Here is a 17,740-nt window from a genome sequence, read left to right on the forward strand (position 1 = left end):
AAATATTCACATCTATTGCCAGCGGATTTTCCTCCTGTATGAATGACTGTATACAATGTAATGGAGAGTAAGTTAATGATTCGTCATTCTGCTCTCTATGATGTGGAGGTGATTTGGAGTGGACCTTGCTGAAATGGGGCCCTGAACAGTGCAAGTTTAGATTTCTGTAGTCCTGTGGTTTTGTACCTGGTCTTACGTATACCTGGAATGCATAGGTTTCTAGGAATCTTTGCTGTAGTACAGACAGAGCAGTCCACCCTCTATTTGCATTCCTGTGACTCAAAACATTGATGAGCTTATGTCTTTATGAATAGAGAAAAGGTGTTCATGAGAAATTAAGTGTGGCAGAAGTGCTGAGATGTTCCAGCAAATAAGTAACTGCTTTTTATTAATTTAGTACCTACCCATACTAGTCATATTTATCATACCAAATAACTTACCCTACCAGATAAGTCTGCACTAGACTGCCCCCTTGTGCTCAATGAAGGGAATAAGTCAGAATCGGCTACCACATGGTGAAAACAACTACATTGTATTAACAGGCTTATTACTGTTATGGTGACATGTCGAAAGTATGAAAATGTATTATTTCATTTATTTAATTAAAATTTGTGTTCTCATCTTCGAGGACTTAGGGGGTTTAGTGAAAACTGAAACTGTCCTTAGTTTATCCATGTTGTTACATCAAATTGTGTAGCTCCAGAAGTCATGGGAATTATGACTAACCATCAGACAAAATATTCACGAAATGTTCAGGTTATCCTCTCTTATGAGAGTATGCTTTTGCTAGTTCCCTGAAATGTCTGATACTGAGTGAATGCAGAGTAAATTGCAATAGATTTCTATGCAAAATAGCGAGGATCACTTCATTCCATAGGTCACCAATGCCTGCGCGACGGTGGGAAATGGAAAGTTTCATTGGGCAACTCCTAAGGGGCGTGGCGTTTTTCAAACCTGTCCTAGCATTAGCTCAGCAACAAGCTACTGTCTGGAGCGCCACTCAAGCAGAATACTAAACTACATTTGTTATGAACTGTACAACAGTTACACCAAAGACCAGTGAACTGTGGCAACTACAAAGTTGATGCAGGGGGACATTCAGTAAGCACTAGTAATGTGAAATGCTAACGGCTTGCCCGGGCTGCGACAAGTGAACCATAGCTAGCTAGAATGAACGGAAGTAGGGTCAAGTAAATGTATAGAAATAACGTAATTAACACAATAACATTGAAACAAATCATGTGTTATATTCAGATTTTGCATATTTATGCAAAAATAAACGGTGGCGCTCCTTGGTGTCATATTTCAGTGGTGGAAGTACTGTACTTTCACTTCTACTCCACTCTCGGATCCAAACATTGTACTTTTACTCCACTAGATGTATTTGAAAACTTCAGTTAGTTACTGTCTAGATTTTTTGTATTTATTATTATTACAAACCATACATACATTAACTACTTCAGTCCTTTATACACTTCAAAACATTTCAAAAGATTTAAAAATCTTTTGACTTTTACTTGTAACAGTATTTCCACATTGCAGTATTGCTACTTTTGTAGTACTTTTTCCACCACTGTTTATTTTGAAGCCCGCAACCGGAAAGTTCTATTTTCCATCAGCGGTGTTATTGACTCGCTTTACTTGAGCCAACGATGCTGTGGTTGCCAGCTGATTGATTAACGTGAATATCACTAGATAACGTTAACTTTGTGGGGTTGATCTAGGACACGCGCGAAGAATACATAAATTGACCGACTGAGTAGTTCATGTCATTTAACGCGTCAGGTAATGAGCGCACTTTAATGTTTTTTATTAAGTCTGTTGATCTGTATCTACTGGCTGGACCCGCGGGGATACTAAATGTCCAAGGATAGTACAGTTTGGTCACAAACAAGTGTACTTTAATCCATCGCACAACATTTTCCGTGGAAAACAAAATGTTTGTTTCGTGTCGGAACTTGTTGAATTAAATTTAAGTTTCGTACGAGAAGAAAAATAGCTTTATGCGTGGATGTGCGGTTCAAGAGTCCGAAGGACTTCCGGCTTACCGACGACGTCATTGACGCATCCTTTGGCGTGTGTTGTAGCTTCGTTAGCTAAAGGTTTCAGTTGTACCCGGGCTGCATTCTGTATTGTGTTGAAAATTGCAATAATAATGAAATGAAAGTTGTAGATTCTGACGACATGACCACAGATCAGTTGTAGTTTGGATTGCAGGGATTGATGATGCGGAACAGTTGTCTCTGTTTGGCAACAATGTGTGAGCGCTGGAACAAATGAGAAGAGGCCTGTATATGCTGTAAGTTTAGGTTCCATTAATTAACAACAGACAGTGTGATTGGAGATTGTAATTGATGAACTAACGCCGCTTTAAAAATATGTCGTGTTACGTTTTATCTGCGTAGCTGAAACGCTAATGTTCGGAAGGCAGCTAGCTAACAACACTGTGCTGCTGGTTAGCCAGATGAGTTAGTTCCTATATGAGTTGGTGGTGGTAGATGATAATAACAACGTTATGAACGAGACGAACAACCCAGGAGTCATGATGCCACAAGAGAAAATGGAGTTGGATCTGGACATCCCATCTTCACTGGGTCACAGTGATGGACATCTAAGAAGATCCAACAGCGCACCCATGATCAATGGCCTCAGGTTGTCCCTTATTTATAACTTGTTTATAATTGCATTCACCTGCAGCATTTTCATTGTTTACTGCCTCTGCCTGTCTCTTGGGTAATTACAGTAACTCCATCCCGCCTAATGAAACTGACTGAACTGACACTGGTTCTCAAACTTTTTAATTTCAAGGACCGCCATATCATCACTCAGAGTTATGGAGATTCCAAACTATCAGTTATTTAGCTGGGGTCCTGCTGGAAACTCTTCAATGACCCCTTAATTACCCTGGAACCATTTTGGACCCCCTGGCCTAAGACTTACTTTAACTGCAGTTCAGTACATAGATTGTGACTTGTAATCTGTGTCATTATAGTGACAATTCCCAAGTTTTCCAAAGAGAGGTCCTACGCTGCAGAAGGAACAGTACTACTGTTGTCAACAGGCCCAATATGGTAATTAATTCAGTTTCATTTCATGAATATATTTTCTTATGTAGCTACCATAACATAATCGTCAGTGTTTGACACATTTCCCTCTACACACGTTTCTTGCAGGTTCCCTCGTCGCCCATTCGTGTCCCCAGTACAAGACTTCATCAGATCAAACAAGTAAGAAGGCAGTGTTTAAAAGTATACACATGTATGTGGGGTTTGTGCTGCAAAATAACATACAATCTATCAGCTTACACTGCATCGTGATGCAACATAGAAGCTTAAGTTACTATGAAAACCTCCACCGACTGTCCCTCTACCAGTCTGTCCGTCACGTTACGTCACGTCACACTTTTGGCCCTACTCTTATCTCCGGCACCGTTGCCCCTATCCATGCCAAACTTTACACACACACACACACACTCCTTGGCTGGCAAGTTGCAGTGTGTATACATGTGACCTGGCGGTCGTTTATCTCCCGATTAGGGAGTCTTACTGGTAGCTCTGCTATTTCTGTGGTCAGGTTCAAGTGGTTAAAAGGTTTGTGTTTGTGTTCATGCAGGAGGAGGGTGTTGATGTCATGAACAGGGAGACTGCCCATGAGCGGTAAGTTCTGGACCAGTGAAGTTCGACAATAATCAATTGATGTAGAAATGTATTTGTTATAAGTATTTTGTGTCTCCATCATAGGGAGGTTCAGGCAGCAATGCAGATGAGTCACTCCTGGGAGGAAAGCCTCAGTCTGGTAAAGAGCTACCTTGCATCATAGATATGGCTGCAACTATACATGTTCTTAGCGATTATCGCTGTGCTTATAAATACGGTATCTTAATAGAAGAACTGTAAAAACTAAAACAGCCGGCCGATAACGTGAATGATATTTAGTTGTATTCAATTCATACTGTGTTTGTAGAAAATGAAATAAATTCTGCAGCGGTGCACAAAAGTAGTGTTGTAAAACTACATTAGTAAAACACATGATTTAGCACATCACTATAATGGCTATTTCTCAGACATTATAGCAGCATTAGAAATTGTACAAATAATTTAAAAAGCAAAGATATATAATCAATCAAACTTTATTTAGGATACATGGTCCATAGCAACATAAAATACAAAGGTGGACATAGTCCACATAAAAACATATACGTGTACAGGCTTACACGTTCAACAGTTTAGAGACAAACCTGAATTAAGTCAATAAAGGTTAGTCAGAATAAAAAATATGCTGTTGGCAGAATCAGACAGCCTACACCTTCATTTGCACATAACAAAGAGAACAGTTTTGACCATTGTCCTAGCGCTTACGGTGCTTCAAGGTGCTGTGCGATAAGTTCCTCTTACTTGGTAAGGTTATATTACTAGGTTATATAATGTATATTGTCCATTTTGAGCATGCAGAAACCGTAAACTCACTGACCTATGCCAGTGTCCTTGGCTTTAGTGCATTATTGGTTCTGAAGACTTTAGTAGATTAACATCTTCTTCTTTCCTTTATTATATTTACAGAGTGACACAGACACTTTTGAGAAATCAGCATCATCGTCCCCAAAGAGAATCGACTTTGTGCCTGTGTCACCAGCCCCGTCCCCAACTAGAGGGATTGGAAAGAAGGTACATCTGTCACATGACTTGTTATGTTACCATCAACAAAAGCTAGAGCTTGATTTATACATTACTCCATCGCACAAGGGTGTCACTTGCCAAAAATAACAGATCTAATTCTAAACGGGCTAACACTTTGTTGCATCACAGTTTGTTGTTTGCTTGTAGATCTGTGCTTTTTGGCAGGTGACCTTTGTATTATAACTGAGGTGTAACTGTATTTTCATTGTCTTTGCTATGAGCAGCAGTGTTTCTCTCCTTCACTGCAAATCCTTGTGAGCAGCAATGGACTGACGCCGAGCCCAGTACCCAGCCCAACACGACGCTTCAGGTGAATTTCTCAGTTGTTCTCTGCCTCAGTGATTCTCAACCCTTTTCATTTCAAGGACCCCCAGTTTCATCAGCATTATTCTCAGTGTTAATTTAACTAGGAGTGTACAAATGTAACCAAATGGACCCATCAAAGTTACAGACCCATAAGGGTCTGTTTGGATGAGGGTTCCTAGAAAAATCTTGCCTAATTATAACAGAGATCATAGAAGTGTGACATATGGCTGATCATTGTTTTGGCATTTCTGCTTTATTTGGGAAGGACAGTGAACAGAGATGGGAGGGTTGACATGCAATATAGGGCCTTGAGTGGGAATCGAACATGGGAAGGACTGTAGCCTCATTTATGTATGGTACATTTGAGAACAAGCCTAACCAACCGCTGAATAAACCCAAAATCCACACAGGTTGGTTATTGTACACCATCTATGTAAACAGAGTTAGTGCTTCTAGAATATACTATCTCTGGACATAACATTTCTATTCACAGTAACATATACAAATATTTTCCTCTCATAAAAGTTAATAAACATCTGCTTTCAACACTGGTAATGGTTCAAACCACACTTCATTGGTAACAAAGTGTTCCATTGTTCTCTAGCCGTCGGAGCCAGAGCCCAATTAACTGCATCAGAGCCAGCATACTGGGGCCAATCAAACGCAAAGGTGGGTCACCTTAACAAGCCTTTCATAATCCTTCCAGAGAGCATGCTCTACGGCACTGCATCGAACGGAAACGAGGGTTAAATGTTTAGAATGATTTGAATTCCACAAAGTGAGAGGCACCTCCTGTCATGTGAAATGTTGAATCCTAGGAAAGCAGTTTGTCTCTGTGTTGCAGGGGACATGGAGACAGAGAGCCAACCAAAGAGGTTGTTCCAGGGTACGACCACCATGCTGTCCTCTGACATTTCAGACCACCGTTCCTGGTACGACATTTCATGTAGATCTAGTGGTGTAATGGTGTCTTTATTTTTGGGGAGGGGCTTTATTTGAATTATGCCGCAAGCACACGCATGCACAAGCACACACGCCTACATAATGTTTGTGATTAATATTCATTTTACTTCCGTTTTTACTGATATATATAAGTAGTAGTATGAAACGTGTTTATATAGGAAATTACTATTTTTTACTTTTTAGCTTAGTTTTAGTGTTTGAAAATCTTCTCAAGGAATGCCTTGAATGATAACTAAAAGTTTGCTCTGAACGAGTATTACCCTCTACTGCTGCGATGGTGGCTGAGGCATTGTTACATGCAGATAGGATACTAGCAGCAGCCTTATTGAAGCCAAAATTCTGTGTTATGTGTATGCAACGTTTGTGGATGCATTTGCACAGTATGCACACTCACTTATAAACCGGTTACCATTTACTTGGCTCATGAATCAAGGGGGACACACGTTCTAGCATGCACATCCTCACCGTACCCGTGCATGTGTGTGAAACATGCCGCGTGGTACCCCGTTCTACGACCATTACACCACTGTACAGTAGATCACAGTGCTTGATTTGTTAAATGCAGTAATCTCACTGCTATAAAGCTGTACTGGTTAAAGTCCTAGGGCCCTATTTTCGTTCATGCCTTACCCCTCATCCCTAAACTCTTTTGCCATTTTATACTATTTTGAAACGCATTATTAGATATTTCAAATAGCTGATCTACAAGCTCACAACATGTCGAAGTAGATTGGCTAATTGAAGTATTTTTAAATGTTTTTCAAAATAGTAAAAAAGAAGTTTAGGGATAAGGGGTAAGGCATAGACAAAAATATAGCTCCTAGTTGCTGGTGTACGTACACTGTATTTGGAATAAAATTGTGTGTGTTAATTAGCTGTAACTGTTTTCCAGTCACTCTCCAGATTTGCTGGACGGCAGCCTCAGCAGTGTGAGTTCCTCCACTGACTCCCCTGGAAAGATGGAGGGAGTGTCGCCCTCCTCCAGCAACTCTCCCTTCGCTTCCATCCAGGACCTGTCCCCAAAGTGAACACAGAATCACCAGAGACACTAAAGGAGGACAGAGATTTTCTCTCAGAAGGGACGAGTTTCCTTCTCAGACCTGTTGCCTCTCAGTCACGTAGGCTTAGTGGAGTTTCCATGTTTGCTGTTGCAGTTGCTGTTTTCTGTTTTCCTCTGGATGGAATGGAAAGCCATGGAAGATGTCTGCTGTGTAGAGAAACACTGAGCACCAGCTGCTAGTTGTGGATCTCATACGGTGCTTCTGTGATTATGTGTATTTGTCTGTCACACCAGTTCTCTCCACTGGAGAAAGACATTGAACACTGGACAAAAAACTAACCTAAACAAATGACTACAGTATTTGGATGTGTACAATGTCCTCTTAACTACAAATGTGTTCCCATTTTTGTGCAGGAACAAAACTGACGTCCACAGGCCTTTGTTTATACTCAAACGTCTACAGTTTTTGTATGAAAGGATTTAACTTATTGTTTTTCTTTTTTTTGCTTTGTAAGTATGTACATATTAATCTCGTCAAAAATATATAGTGAGTTTTGTGACTGGCTGTGAGATGAATGCAGGCACAGGGCTAAAACAGCAAACTATTTTCTTTTTAAAGGAGTGGATTAGAAAAATGTTGTGACTACTTCACAGGGTTCAATTATGAGTTGAGTGCCCCCTCTTCCTTTTACTGTAAAAGAAGTTGTGTTTTGGGTGGATCTCCTGTAGGCTGTCAACTGTGGTGAAAAAATAAACCTCTTTGGTTGACTTGCTGTGATATTTTTTTACCATCTGGGTAGCAGACTGACCCAGTAGATATGAAAGATAAGATAGATGAGATAAGATTAGTCACCACTGTGAGGGATTGATCACTAAATGCTACTAATCCTGTTTGTGCTCAGGATGTTATTGGAGACTTGCAAGCTGCGGTTCATGTGCTTTGTGCACATTTCTTCCTTAAATCCCTGCTTGCACATTGTTCTGGTTTGTGAACGGTCTTTGCTCTTTGGTGTGGTTTCTAAGCCTTTTTTTCTTTTTCCTTTGTTTGCTTTTGGTCAAAGTTGGATGCTGATAGTTTTCCATCTTCCATTTAAAACCAGCATGTGTCATTCTCTTAAATTATAGGCTGTACATGTTTAAACAAATGCCTAAATCAAACTGGTGCGTGCCGTTGCATTTGTCTGCTGTCATTGTCAACATATTTACGTTTTAGTTCTATGTAAACCTTTGACAGTTGTTTTTCTTCAGAAAGCGACCAGTTCAGTTTAAGCCTGCACTGTATTTTACAGCCTACATTCATGCAATGCCTTGGTGTTTATTTCATCCAAGTCTATGTACAAGAGGACCCTTACATTAAAACTTAAGGAAATGATTGTAAATTAGTTCATCGAAGTATGATCTCTGAACCTTTAAGAAAAAAGTTTGGTTGCAGTTTATATTGAATGTCTTTCCCTGAAGAAAAACGAATAAGATCTCTCCAGATGTCAGTATTGTCATTGAGGTTGTCTAGGAGGAAATGTTCTACGCTTGCAACCTATGCCATCATATCAAACTGTGGTCAAAATAAATTATTTCTTCTAAAGAAACGAATACTTCTTTTGGTACATTTTTTATAGATGAGCAGTTATTTTTGTAAAATCGCTTTAATTTGACAAAGCACACCATTTGTGTAATTGAAGTCAATGGCCCCTGATTGTGTGCCCTTTTTATTTAAAGATTCATGCCTGTTCCCTGTTGACAAATAGCAATTGATGACTGAAGATAGGGCTGTCACGATATGACATTTTACATGACGATTAATTGTCACTCAAATAATTGGCGATTAACGATTTAATTGTGTTTTTGTCATTGACAATTACATTTCTGTTTGGCTTTTAGGCTTTGAAGTTGCATATGGCAGATATGACAAAAAACCTAAATACACGAAGAAATTACTGACATATTTGACAACTTACTACTTAACAAATAACATTGAAATAGCCGATCTACAAGCTCACAACGCGTCGCGATGCGACGCGTTTTGAGCTTGTAGATCTGCTATTTCCACACTTTCTGACATTTTTCAACATTCACTATTATGACGAAATAATTGTCAAATAATCACGATTAGACGATTATGTAATAATTGTGACAGCCCTACTGAAGAATAATTTTATGGGTCAGGCTGTAATTCATAGAGCCCATTAATCACGTAAAAATGAACATTACAAACACTCCAGCAGTCCAGTGCTTAATAACAGCCTTATTTTATTTTAATGTTATCGATTGTGAAGTCGATCAGATGGTGCTTCTCCAGTACCGCTTGTGTGTTCTGTACAGGCATTGCACTAGTAATCACAATGTCAGATGCATTGAGACTTAATTAGACATTTGATGGAGCATTGATATATTACAGCAACAACCTCCTTTGGTGACAAGTAAAACTGAATAATGTTGCTGCTGAAAAAGTACAACTCATTCAAATAAGTATCCACACATGCAAGTAACTGCATTTAGTAATCAGAACTTACACTTAAAAAAGAATAAATGCTTAAAGTAGACAACAATATAAGGGTTACAGCTGAAGACCAAAACATTTTAATGGCTTTATTTACATCATGTTTGGGCTTGTGTAACAAAAGGCTCAAGTTATGTATGTACCATATTCTGTTACAATAATGGCAATGGAGATACAGACAGACAGCAATATGATGCCAAAACAACCTTTAATTCAATGCCCTCGTATTTGTTTACAAAACCTAGCCAGGGCCAAGGGTGACGAATACACCCCAGAGAACATCTCTCCTTTGTCGTACACATTGGAGGTCTCTATTGTTTGCATCAGTTCAATATTAGGTTAATATATATATTTTAAAACAATTATTGTACATTTCGGGGCAGGGGGGCATCCCCCTGTTGTAAACACCCACTGGATCATGTGATCACCTCGGGCGTGTGAACATTAAACGTGTTCCTCCTTACTCTTGGTCCAGAGCACTTCATGTACGTAGGATGACCATCGTTAGAAGACCTGAAACAAGTCGGGAAAACACTTCAGCATGCAGCTTAAATGTAAGAAAGCGATTTCTTTTAGAAACATTATTTGCTTATTGCCAACTACTGAATTTGCCCTAGTGCTCCTATTTAACAACTTAAACCTTATATACTTGACCACAAGGGTCCTGATCCTCTAGTATTTCCCTTTACACCAAATCTGTTTGCCACTTAATACAAGCTCACAGTGACCTTGTAAAAGCTGTAGATCAACTATTTCCATCAAATGTTCTCCTCAGAATAGGGACAAGATTAAATTCCTATTTAAAAGGTCCCTGGATCCGGTGAAGCAGGTTAAAAGTTGTATTTTGGAACGTGCACGAATATGCGAGTGACGCAAAACGTGTGGCATTTGCAAGGTGAGAATTTGTGTATTTGCGTCTTTGCATTGACTTTGCATGTAATCGACGCTTTTTGTTGTTTGTTGCTATGCGTCCGCTGTGAACACGCGGTTACATCTGAACTAGATTCTGTGGTTCACTCACCAAGGACATAAGCAGCTACAAGTTTCTTGTTAACACTTATATGGAGGTAGACAGGCACAGTCGATTCTTTCTCCCCCAGGGTCGGCAGCATGAGAGCAGCTACACACACTAGGCCTAGCAGCACTGTCAACAGGCTGGGACCTCCGGACACAGGACGGCTCTCTAGCAGTTACACACACACACACACACACACACACACACACACACACACACACACACACACACACACACACACACACACACACACACACACACACACACACACACACACACACACACACACACACACACACACATTTAAAACATTTGAGAAGGTGTGCGATAAGCAGTCATACATACAGTATGTAGGGCTGTCACGATTATGACATTTTAGATGACGATTAACATTGTCACTCAAATAATTCTGTTTGACTTGTAGGCTTTGAAGTTACACATGGTAGATATGACACATAACCTAAATATACAAAGAAATTACTGACATATTTGACAACTTTATTTTGAAAATGTTTGAAAATATATGAATATTTTTCAACATGGAAACAATTAAACAATTGCTATTATGTCAAATAATTAGATGATTATGTAATAATTGTGACAGGCCTAACTGTATGCAGAGTTAATTAGACACATACAGAGTTACTCAGGGAACACAGTTGAATCCGAACTCCTCACACCAACACATAAGGACTACATACTATGTATTATTGATTTGTATTTGGTGCCATCTAGTGACAAGGATGACAAATGACCTCAGACTGTATGTTTGTACCAACCTGTCTGAAATGCGGTCTGTTCAAAGAACACGCTGTCTGCCAGCTGCTCTTTCATCCTGCGTTCCTCCTCTTGAGGCCGGGTGCCTGCCAGCTCCTGTGTGGCAGAGGGACGCAAAGTAGCTGTCACCTCTTTGCGACCCAGAGCCTTCCGCTGACTCTGCTCGGACACCTGTAGCCGGAACTTGTCATAGACGCCGTAGTGACAGGCCCGCACATCTCGATGTCTGATTACTCTGAATGAAACATGCACAAACACACACATATAGAACTTCAATGATTTAGACGGGTGCGGTCTGCATGTCAATTTAACACTATACTTATAACACCATAACAAAGATATTGAAGTTCACTCACATGTCGACGCAGCACTGTGGTTTCACGGCTCCAGTTGCGTCAACCACAGTGTACTTGTTTGGCGCTGTGCACAGCACTGAACAGAGACAAACAGATGATCAGTTTGACACCTTATGAACAAATAGATTTGTTTGACTAACATAGGTAAGTAAATAGCCTTGGGAACCAGCGTTTCCCGAGCCATGTGGCCTAGGTCAGGAGTGGCATAGGTCAGGAGCCTATGCACTGTTTTTGTAAGCCTGAGGCAGTCGCTAGACTTGCTACTAGTTACAACAAAACTGTACATGCATGCAGGTTTATGGTTAGGCCCTAAAATGATGACGCCTCTGACCAAAGTAATCATTTCTGGAGGGGCACAGGCGCTCTTGTTAGAAAACTGAAAAGAAAACTGAAAAACTAGTTGATCCCAGTCTAATAGAATAGTGGAATAGATAGACCCAAACTTTTCAGGCCGAAAGAGAGCTTAGACGTTTGCCCGGGACCCAAACTAGTGAAAATAGCACGTGCTGTGTTGCAAACTTGTAGATCAGCTATTTTCACTACTTCGTAATTATTAATGTCTTAGATTAGTTTGTTTTAAAATTATTAATGTCTTAGATTTGTTTGTTTTAAAATGTTCAAAATTTAAAGAGAAATCTTTTGAAATATAAATATATATATTTTTTTTTTTAATGTAGGAAAAGAAAATGGGAATTATGGTCGAGTCGTGAGTGACCCATAACAATAATTGTTTATGGGTTTATGTTTCCCAAACAGTGGGTGGACCAATTATTGGTCCACCCACTGTTTGGGAAACAGTGTAATAAATAGACAATGTACATGCAGGACATCATCGTGCACTTCCTGTATCCACTGACCTTTGAACTTGAGGGCGAACTCATAGGGGTTGTAGAGCGTGAGCACCTGCTTGTGAGAGGACTGCTCGTCGGCGTAGAACACGAGCTCTGTGGGGAACACGAACACAGGAAGGCTTCCTTCCACTAGCTCCGGCTGGCGGCTCTGCTGCTGCATTGGCCCTCAGCTTAGCTTGGCTTCCGCTTCCACCGTCTGACTGCCCCCCCACTTCGCCTCTCTCCACAGACTGCCCGTGTGTAAAACTCCCCCTCTCAGGTAGTGAAAGACACTTCCTGTCGTCGTCAACTCTTCAAGACCATGATATAATGCTGGTGCTCTATTACACACAGACGATAACAAAAACAAAAAAGCAGACACACTCTCAGGCCGCATTCACACTAAAGAGTGATATATCCTCTCTGTGTCCTTTGAGAATGAGGGGGGAGGGTGTCGTCCAATTCATTCTCTATGGAAGTCACATGGTTTCATGTCTCTTGGCTCGAATCTTCTTGTCTCTTGGCCAAGAGGCTTGGAAGAGACATGAAACCATGTGACTTCCATAGAGAATGAATTGGATGACACCCTCCCCCCATTCTCAAAGGACACAAAGAAGATATATGACTTTACCGTTTGTAGGAAGCCTACATTTGCCACCTCGGTGTTGACTTCAGACTCACATCAAGACTCCACCCAACCCCTTCTTGTCACCTTGTTTCGATAGTTGCTAGTTTCTTCAATGCAGGTTATACAGTATATTGATTACTTGTTCACTTTCTGTTATTAACAAATTAACAAATACCACAATTATGTTTTTAGACAGTTGCTAAGTGGTATCTGTTAAAGGCACAAAGCATAAAACTGTAGTCTAGACATTTGCTCTCAACTTATGTGACTATTTACCTTGTTGTTTATTGACAAGGGTTTATGCTTACTCTGATCTCCCACTTGTAAGTCTCAATGCCTAAAACTGTAAACTGTAAAACAACACAAATAAAAGCTGGTTGGTTTAACATAAAGCCTGCTCTGGCTTCTCTCCCAGAAACCTCATGGGGTCCTATATCCACCTTAGATCTCAATGGCAGAGTCAGAGTCTGAGTTGCAAAGAGAACAAACAAGTAGAACCAAGTCAGAGTTGAAAACAGCAGACAAAGAAGGGGTGAAGTGAATTCCACATGGCTGCTGTCACGTGGGTGTGTTTACTTGAACTTCAAGAACCATATGTCGCAACACTTAACTGTGTTATTACCATTCATAATAACAATAATAGAAATACATTCAACCAATTGCACTATTGTATACATCATTTGAAATTGTAAATTAAGATTTCACTTTAGCATAGTTAATCTGAAAGCGTTCATGTATGTTTTCTATAATTGCGAGTTGTAAGGCTAACTTAGCCAACTATTTAACTATAGCTAATAACAAATTCATTAATGGTATTACGTTACAATACTAAATAAGTCATTAAGTGTAGCCTGGCCCTCTAACTTGTGGGACAGTGACAGACAGGTAACGTTATATGCTTACATGACAATGTTGTTACACTACAACAAAACTCGTGCGCTATTGAATACTGTTGCTCCAGGGGCGTTTGAGGTAGCGACAGGTCACACATGCTACGTCAGATTTCAAAAGGGTGAAAATACCCGTTTTAATATCTTATAAATGTTGCATTAATGTTTTGCAAATTACCCGTTATCAATTACAACATCATGTTGACAGGATGCGATGAGATAAGTAGAGTGAAACATGATAATGTTGAACAACTACAACGTCTGGGGGGGCACACATTTATACAAGTCACCAGTTCTAGTGTAACATCGGTTAACGCTAGCTGACTGGTAAACATCAGTTGTCACCCACAAACACTGTCCTTTATCCACAATACGATGCGGCAGTTTTACAAAGACAACAACAAACTGCGTTTTACCTTTTTTAGTCGTCAATAAACGAGGTTAATAACAAATGCTCGTTATGGTCTGTCCTCCCTGTTTTGTTTCTCTGTGGCTTTTTTCTTTGTTGTCAATAATACACTGCAGACCGCGCGTTGCATGCTGGGATACACTGGAGAGCGAAGGAGTCTGCAATCTGCGTCCCATAGCCTGGAGAGACCGTCGCGCTGGGATTGGCTAGTTGGTTGCTTTGCTAGAGTTTTTGAGCGGTGGTCACACCGTCTCCATAGCGTGGCCGTGTGTGTAGCTGTGTATGTTTGTGGGTGGGTGTATGTGTATGTAGTCTGAGGTGTATGTAGCCTAAGCCCCTGGGTGACCAGAGAGGTGCTGTTGAGTAGTCTGCCCTGAGCATCAAATGCAAAACCAGCCTGAGTGACAAGTATGGCTCACACTCTCTCTCTCTCTCTCTCTCTCTCTCTCTCTCTCTCTCTCTCTCTCACTCACACGCACTCGCACGCAAGCAATCACCCCCCCCACACATTATTATTATTATTATTATTATTTTTAATATTGTATTTGTTTTAATCTTTTTTATTATTAATATTTTTAAATATATATATATTTGTTGCTGTTGCGCAGCCTCCACGACCACGACCACCGCTCAGTTCACACAGGTGTGATTTTTAAGGTGTGTGTGTTTCCAATTTTTATGTATTTTCTTGGTGTCCCACCAGCAACTTCTATCCTCACAAAGTCCTATTTCTGACCATTGTGTCTTTCTCAGTTTATGGGCAGATCTATGTTAGCATGTCTCAGAACGGTCCTGATTGTGAAAGGTCAGATTTGTGATGTCACAAGGCCTGAGAAGGAGGCAGGAGGAGCTGGGAGAGGGTTGGGGAGGGGTGGGCAGGCCTGAGAAGGAGGCAGGAGGAGCTGGGAGAGGGTTGGGGAGGGGTGGGCAGGCCTGCTGAGCAGGAGGTGGGGAGGAGTGTGGGGCCAAAACTGGCTCAATAGCGCAGTCCTCCCACTCAGGACAAGGTGGTACTGCAGCTGAAAATGCTCTGAAAGCCAGGCAGAAATGACAGGGGCTCTGTATTCAGGAGTGGTAATTTAGCCTCAAACCTTTTCAAAAACGTTTTTGGGACACAAACAGTGTTATATAAATTATTTTTAAATGCATGGTGTAGGACCTTTAAATCATTTTCTATTCTTCTTTTTTACAACCATAGGTCCCATTTAGTACGAAAACCTGCAGATCATGTCCGTCCGTCTGTATATGTGCGTCATGGTCATGCCTCTGTCACACTCACTCCATATAGGCTATGGCCAAGACATCTCCATTTATGGAGCTGGTGGCCTCTACATCTGACACCATAGACCTATATTTATATATGTATATAGATATATATTATATAGATACCTATATTAATATATAAATAAAATATATATTATATAGGCTATATTGTATATTTATATTGTTAAATAATTTTGCCAATGTCTTCCGGACAGCCAACCACACAACCGTGCCTCCGGGCCATGGGATGTGTTATGCAGGTCGAGATACATAAATTCATTACGTCATTAAAATTGACACCAAAATTTATGTTTACATTTTTTATTATATAATAATAATTCGAATACCCTGAAACATGCTGCGCGCGTGTGTGTGTGTGTGTGTGTGTGCGCGCGCGCGTGCGTGTGTGTGTATCAGTCAGACAGACAGACAGACAGACAGACAGACAGACAGACAGACAGACAGACAGACAAGGACATTTTTAAGATGTCTGTCACCTGAGCCTCTGAGAAAACAGAGCTATTCAATGCTGTGGATCATGTACTGTACTGTACTGTACTGTACTGTACTGTACTGTATTGTACTGTCACTGTCACTGTCATAAACACGCAGTAGCCTACATCAAAGGGTTGTCAAGTGACTATTGCTCCTCCAATGAAGTCAACACCGACTTTCTTGTGAACGGGGTTGTTTCACGGCGATGGAAGATGAAACTGTGATCTCCTTTCCACCATAATAACACCATTATAATTCCCAACCCCCACTGATCATTACAAGACTGTGCGAGAGAGAGAGAGTCTAGAGAGAGAGAGAGAGAGAGAGAGAGAGAGAGAGAGTCTAGAGAGAGAGAGAGAGTCTAGAGAGAGAGAGAGAGAGAGAGATGGGAAGGACTGGAGGGAGGGAAAAAGAGGAGAGGGAGATATGGGAGGGAGTGAAGGAGATAGGACAGAGCGAGAGAGAGATGGGAGGGAGAGGAAGAGAGATAGGAGAGAGCAAGAGAGGAAGAGAGAGAGATGGGAGAGAGAGAGATGGGGGAGAGAGAGAGAGAGGGGGAGCGGTTGAGATGGAAGAGATGGAAGAGAGCTGTTATTTTGTAGTGTACTTATTGTTGGTAGGGCGGAGGGTGGTAAACATGGCAGCAAAAACAAAATACAACAATATGTTCTCACACTTTCTCCATATTCCGATTTTTTTTTTCTTTTGCAGAAAGTGGGCGGATACGAAACCACGTCAACCTCATTACACATTATTTATGCAAGGGCGTGGCTACAGTAACCGGACTCAGCCAATAAGACGTTGGAGGTGGGACGTAGGCGTGTAGTATAAGGTACATTTTTGCCGTGACCAAATTGTATGAAAAGCAGTAGGTTATCCCCACTCTAAGGGCACATAGGCCTACTGTACAAGTACAATTAATTGAAAATACCCACGAATTAACATAAAACCAGCTCTCCGATTGAAGAAATTAAGCTATGGTAAAGTTACTTTTGGTAAATTTTCACTCAACATTATAAACGCTGGTGTATGGAGCAAACCTGTCAGCGAAAGTTTAGGGCTATTATATAATCAGTACTATTCAGACATACTGGTCTTCTAGTCTTCCCTGTTATTCTCTAATATTATTATTTACATTTATTTCACATTCTACAAGTGTGAAATGCTTAAATTAATTGGAAATATGTATTACTTTACCCAGTAACGCGTAGTGTAAGGGATTACTCTGCCATACAGTAATATTGTACCATATTACTTAGTAAAAAAAAGTATATTACTATAGGTCAAGACAGATTGACAGATTGCTGCTATGTTTTACAGACATTGTGGCTGATTGGTGACTCTTATTATGATTATTCCCAAAAATTAGATTCAGTTTTTTTTCTGGTGGGGGGCAAAAGTAATCTGTAATATAAAATAATTTGTAATCTATTACTCTTGATTCCAAGTAATACGTAATATAAAGGAGTAATATAAGTAATAAAGTAACTTATTACTCTCCTGAGTAATATTGCACAACAATGCTCACAACGTGGCATGAAGCTTGCAGAATGGCTATTTTCACAACTTTCTTATTTATTTGTGGAATTTATTAGATTTGTATTAAAGATTAGATTGTTTTAGAATGTATACAAA

General features: G+C 40.3%; 2 protein-coding genes across 2 annotated transcripts; one reads left to right on the plus strand and one right to left on the minus strand.

The window, feature by feature from the left end:
* Positions 1-2,104: 2,104 nt before the first annotated feature.
* Positions 2,105-7,677, plus strand: pabir2 (PABIR family member 2). Its single transcript, XM_080745779.1, has 10 exons — positions 2,105-2,652; positions 2,993-3,071; positions 3,174-3,227; positions 3,613-3,656; positions 3,741-3,795; positions 4,560-4,664; positions 4,901-4,986; positions 5,587-5,651; positions 5,827-5,914; positions 6,838-7,677. Exons 1-10 carry the CDS (start codon positions 2,516-2,518, stop codon positions 6,971-6,973), a joined length of 849 nt encoding a protein of 282 aa, XP_080601905.1. The 5' UTR covers positions 2,105-2,515; the 3' UTR covers positions 6,974-7,677.
* A 1,511-nt stretch (positions 7,678-9,188) lies between these two features.
* Positions 9,189-14,492, minus strand: mospd1 (motile sperm domain containing 1). Its single transcript, XM_080745740.1, has 6 exons — positions 14,355-14,492; positions 12,448-12,761; positions 11,591-11,666; positions 11,237-11,469; positions 10,464-10,625; positions 9,189-9,955 (listed from the first exon to the last, which is right to left on the minus strand). The coding sequence occupies exons 2-6, from the start codon at positions 12,599-12,601 to the stop codon at positions 9,924-9,926; spliced, it is 657 nt and encodes a 218-aa protein (XP_080601866.1). The 5' UTR covers positions 12,602-12,761; positions 14,355-14,492; the 3' UTR covers positions 9,189-9,923.
* Positions 14,493-17,740: the final 3,248 nt, after the last annotated feature.

Source organism: Nannobrachium achirus (genome assembly GCF_963921795.1).
Source record: "Nannobrachium achirus genome assembly, chromosome: 17".
In the NCBI taxonomy this organism is placed as follows: domain Eukaryota; kingdom Metazoa; phylum Chordata; class Actinopteri; order Myctophiformes; family Myctophidae; genus Nannobrachium; species Nannobrachium achirus.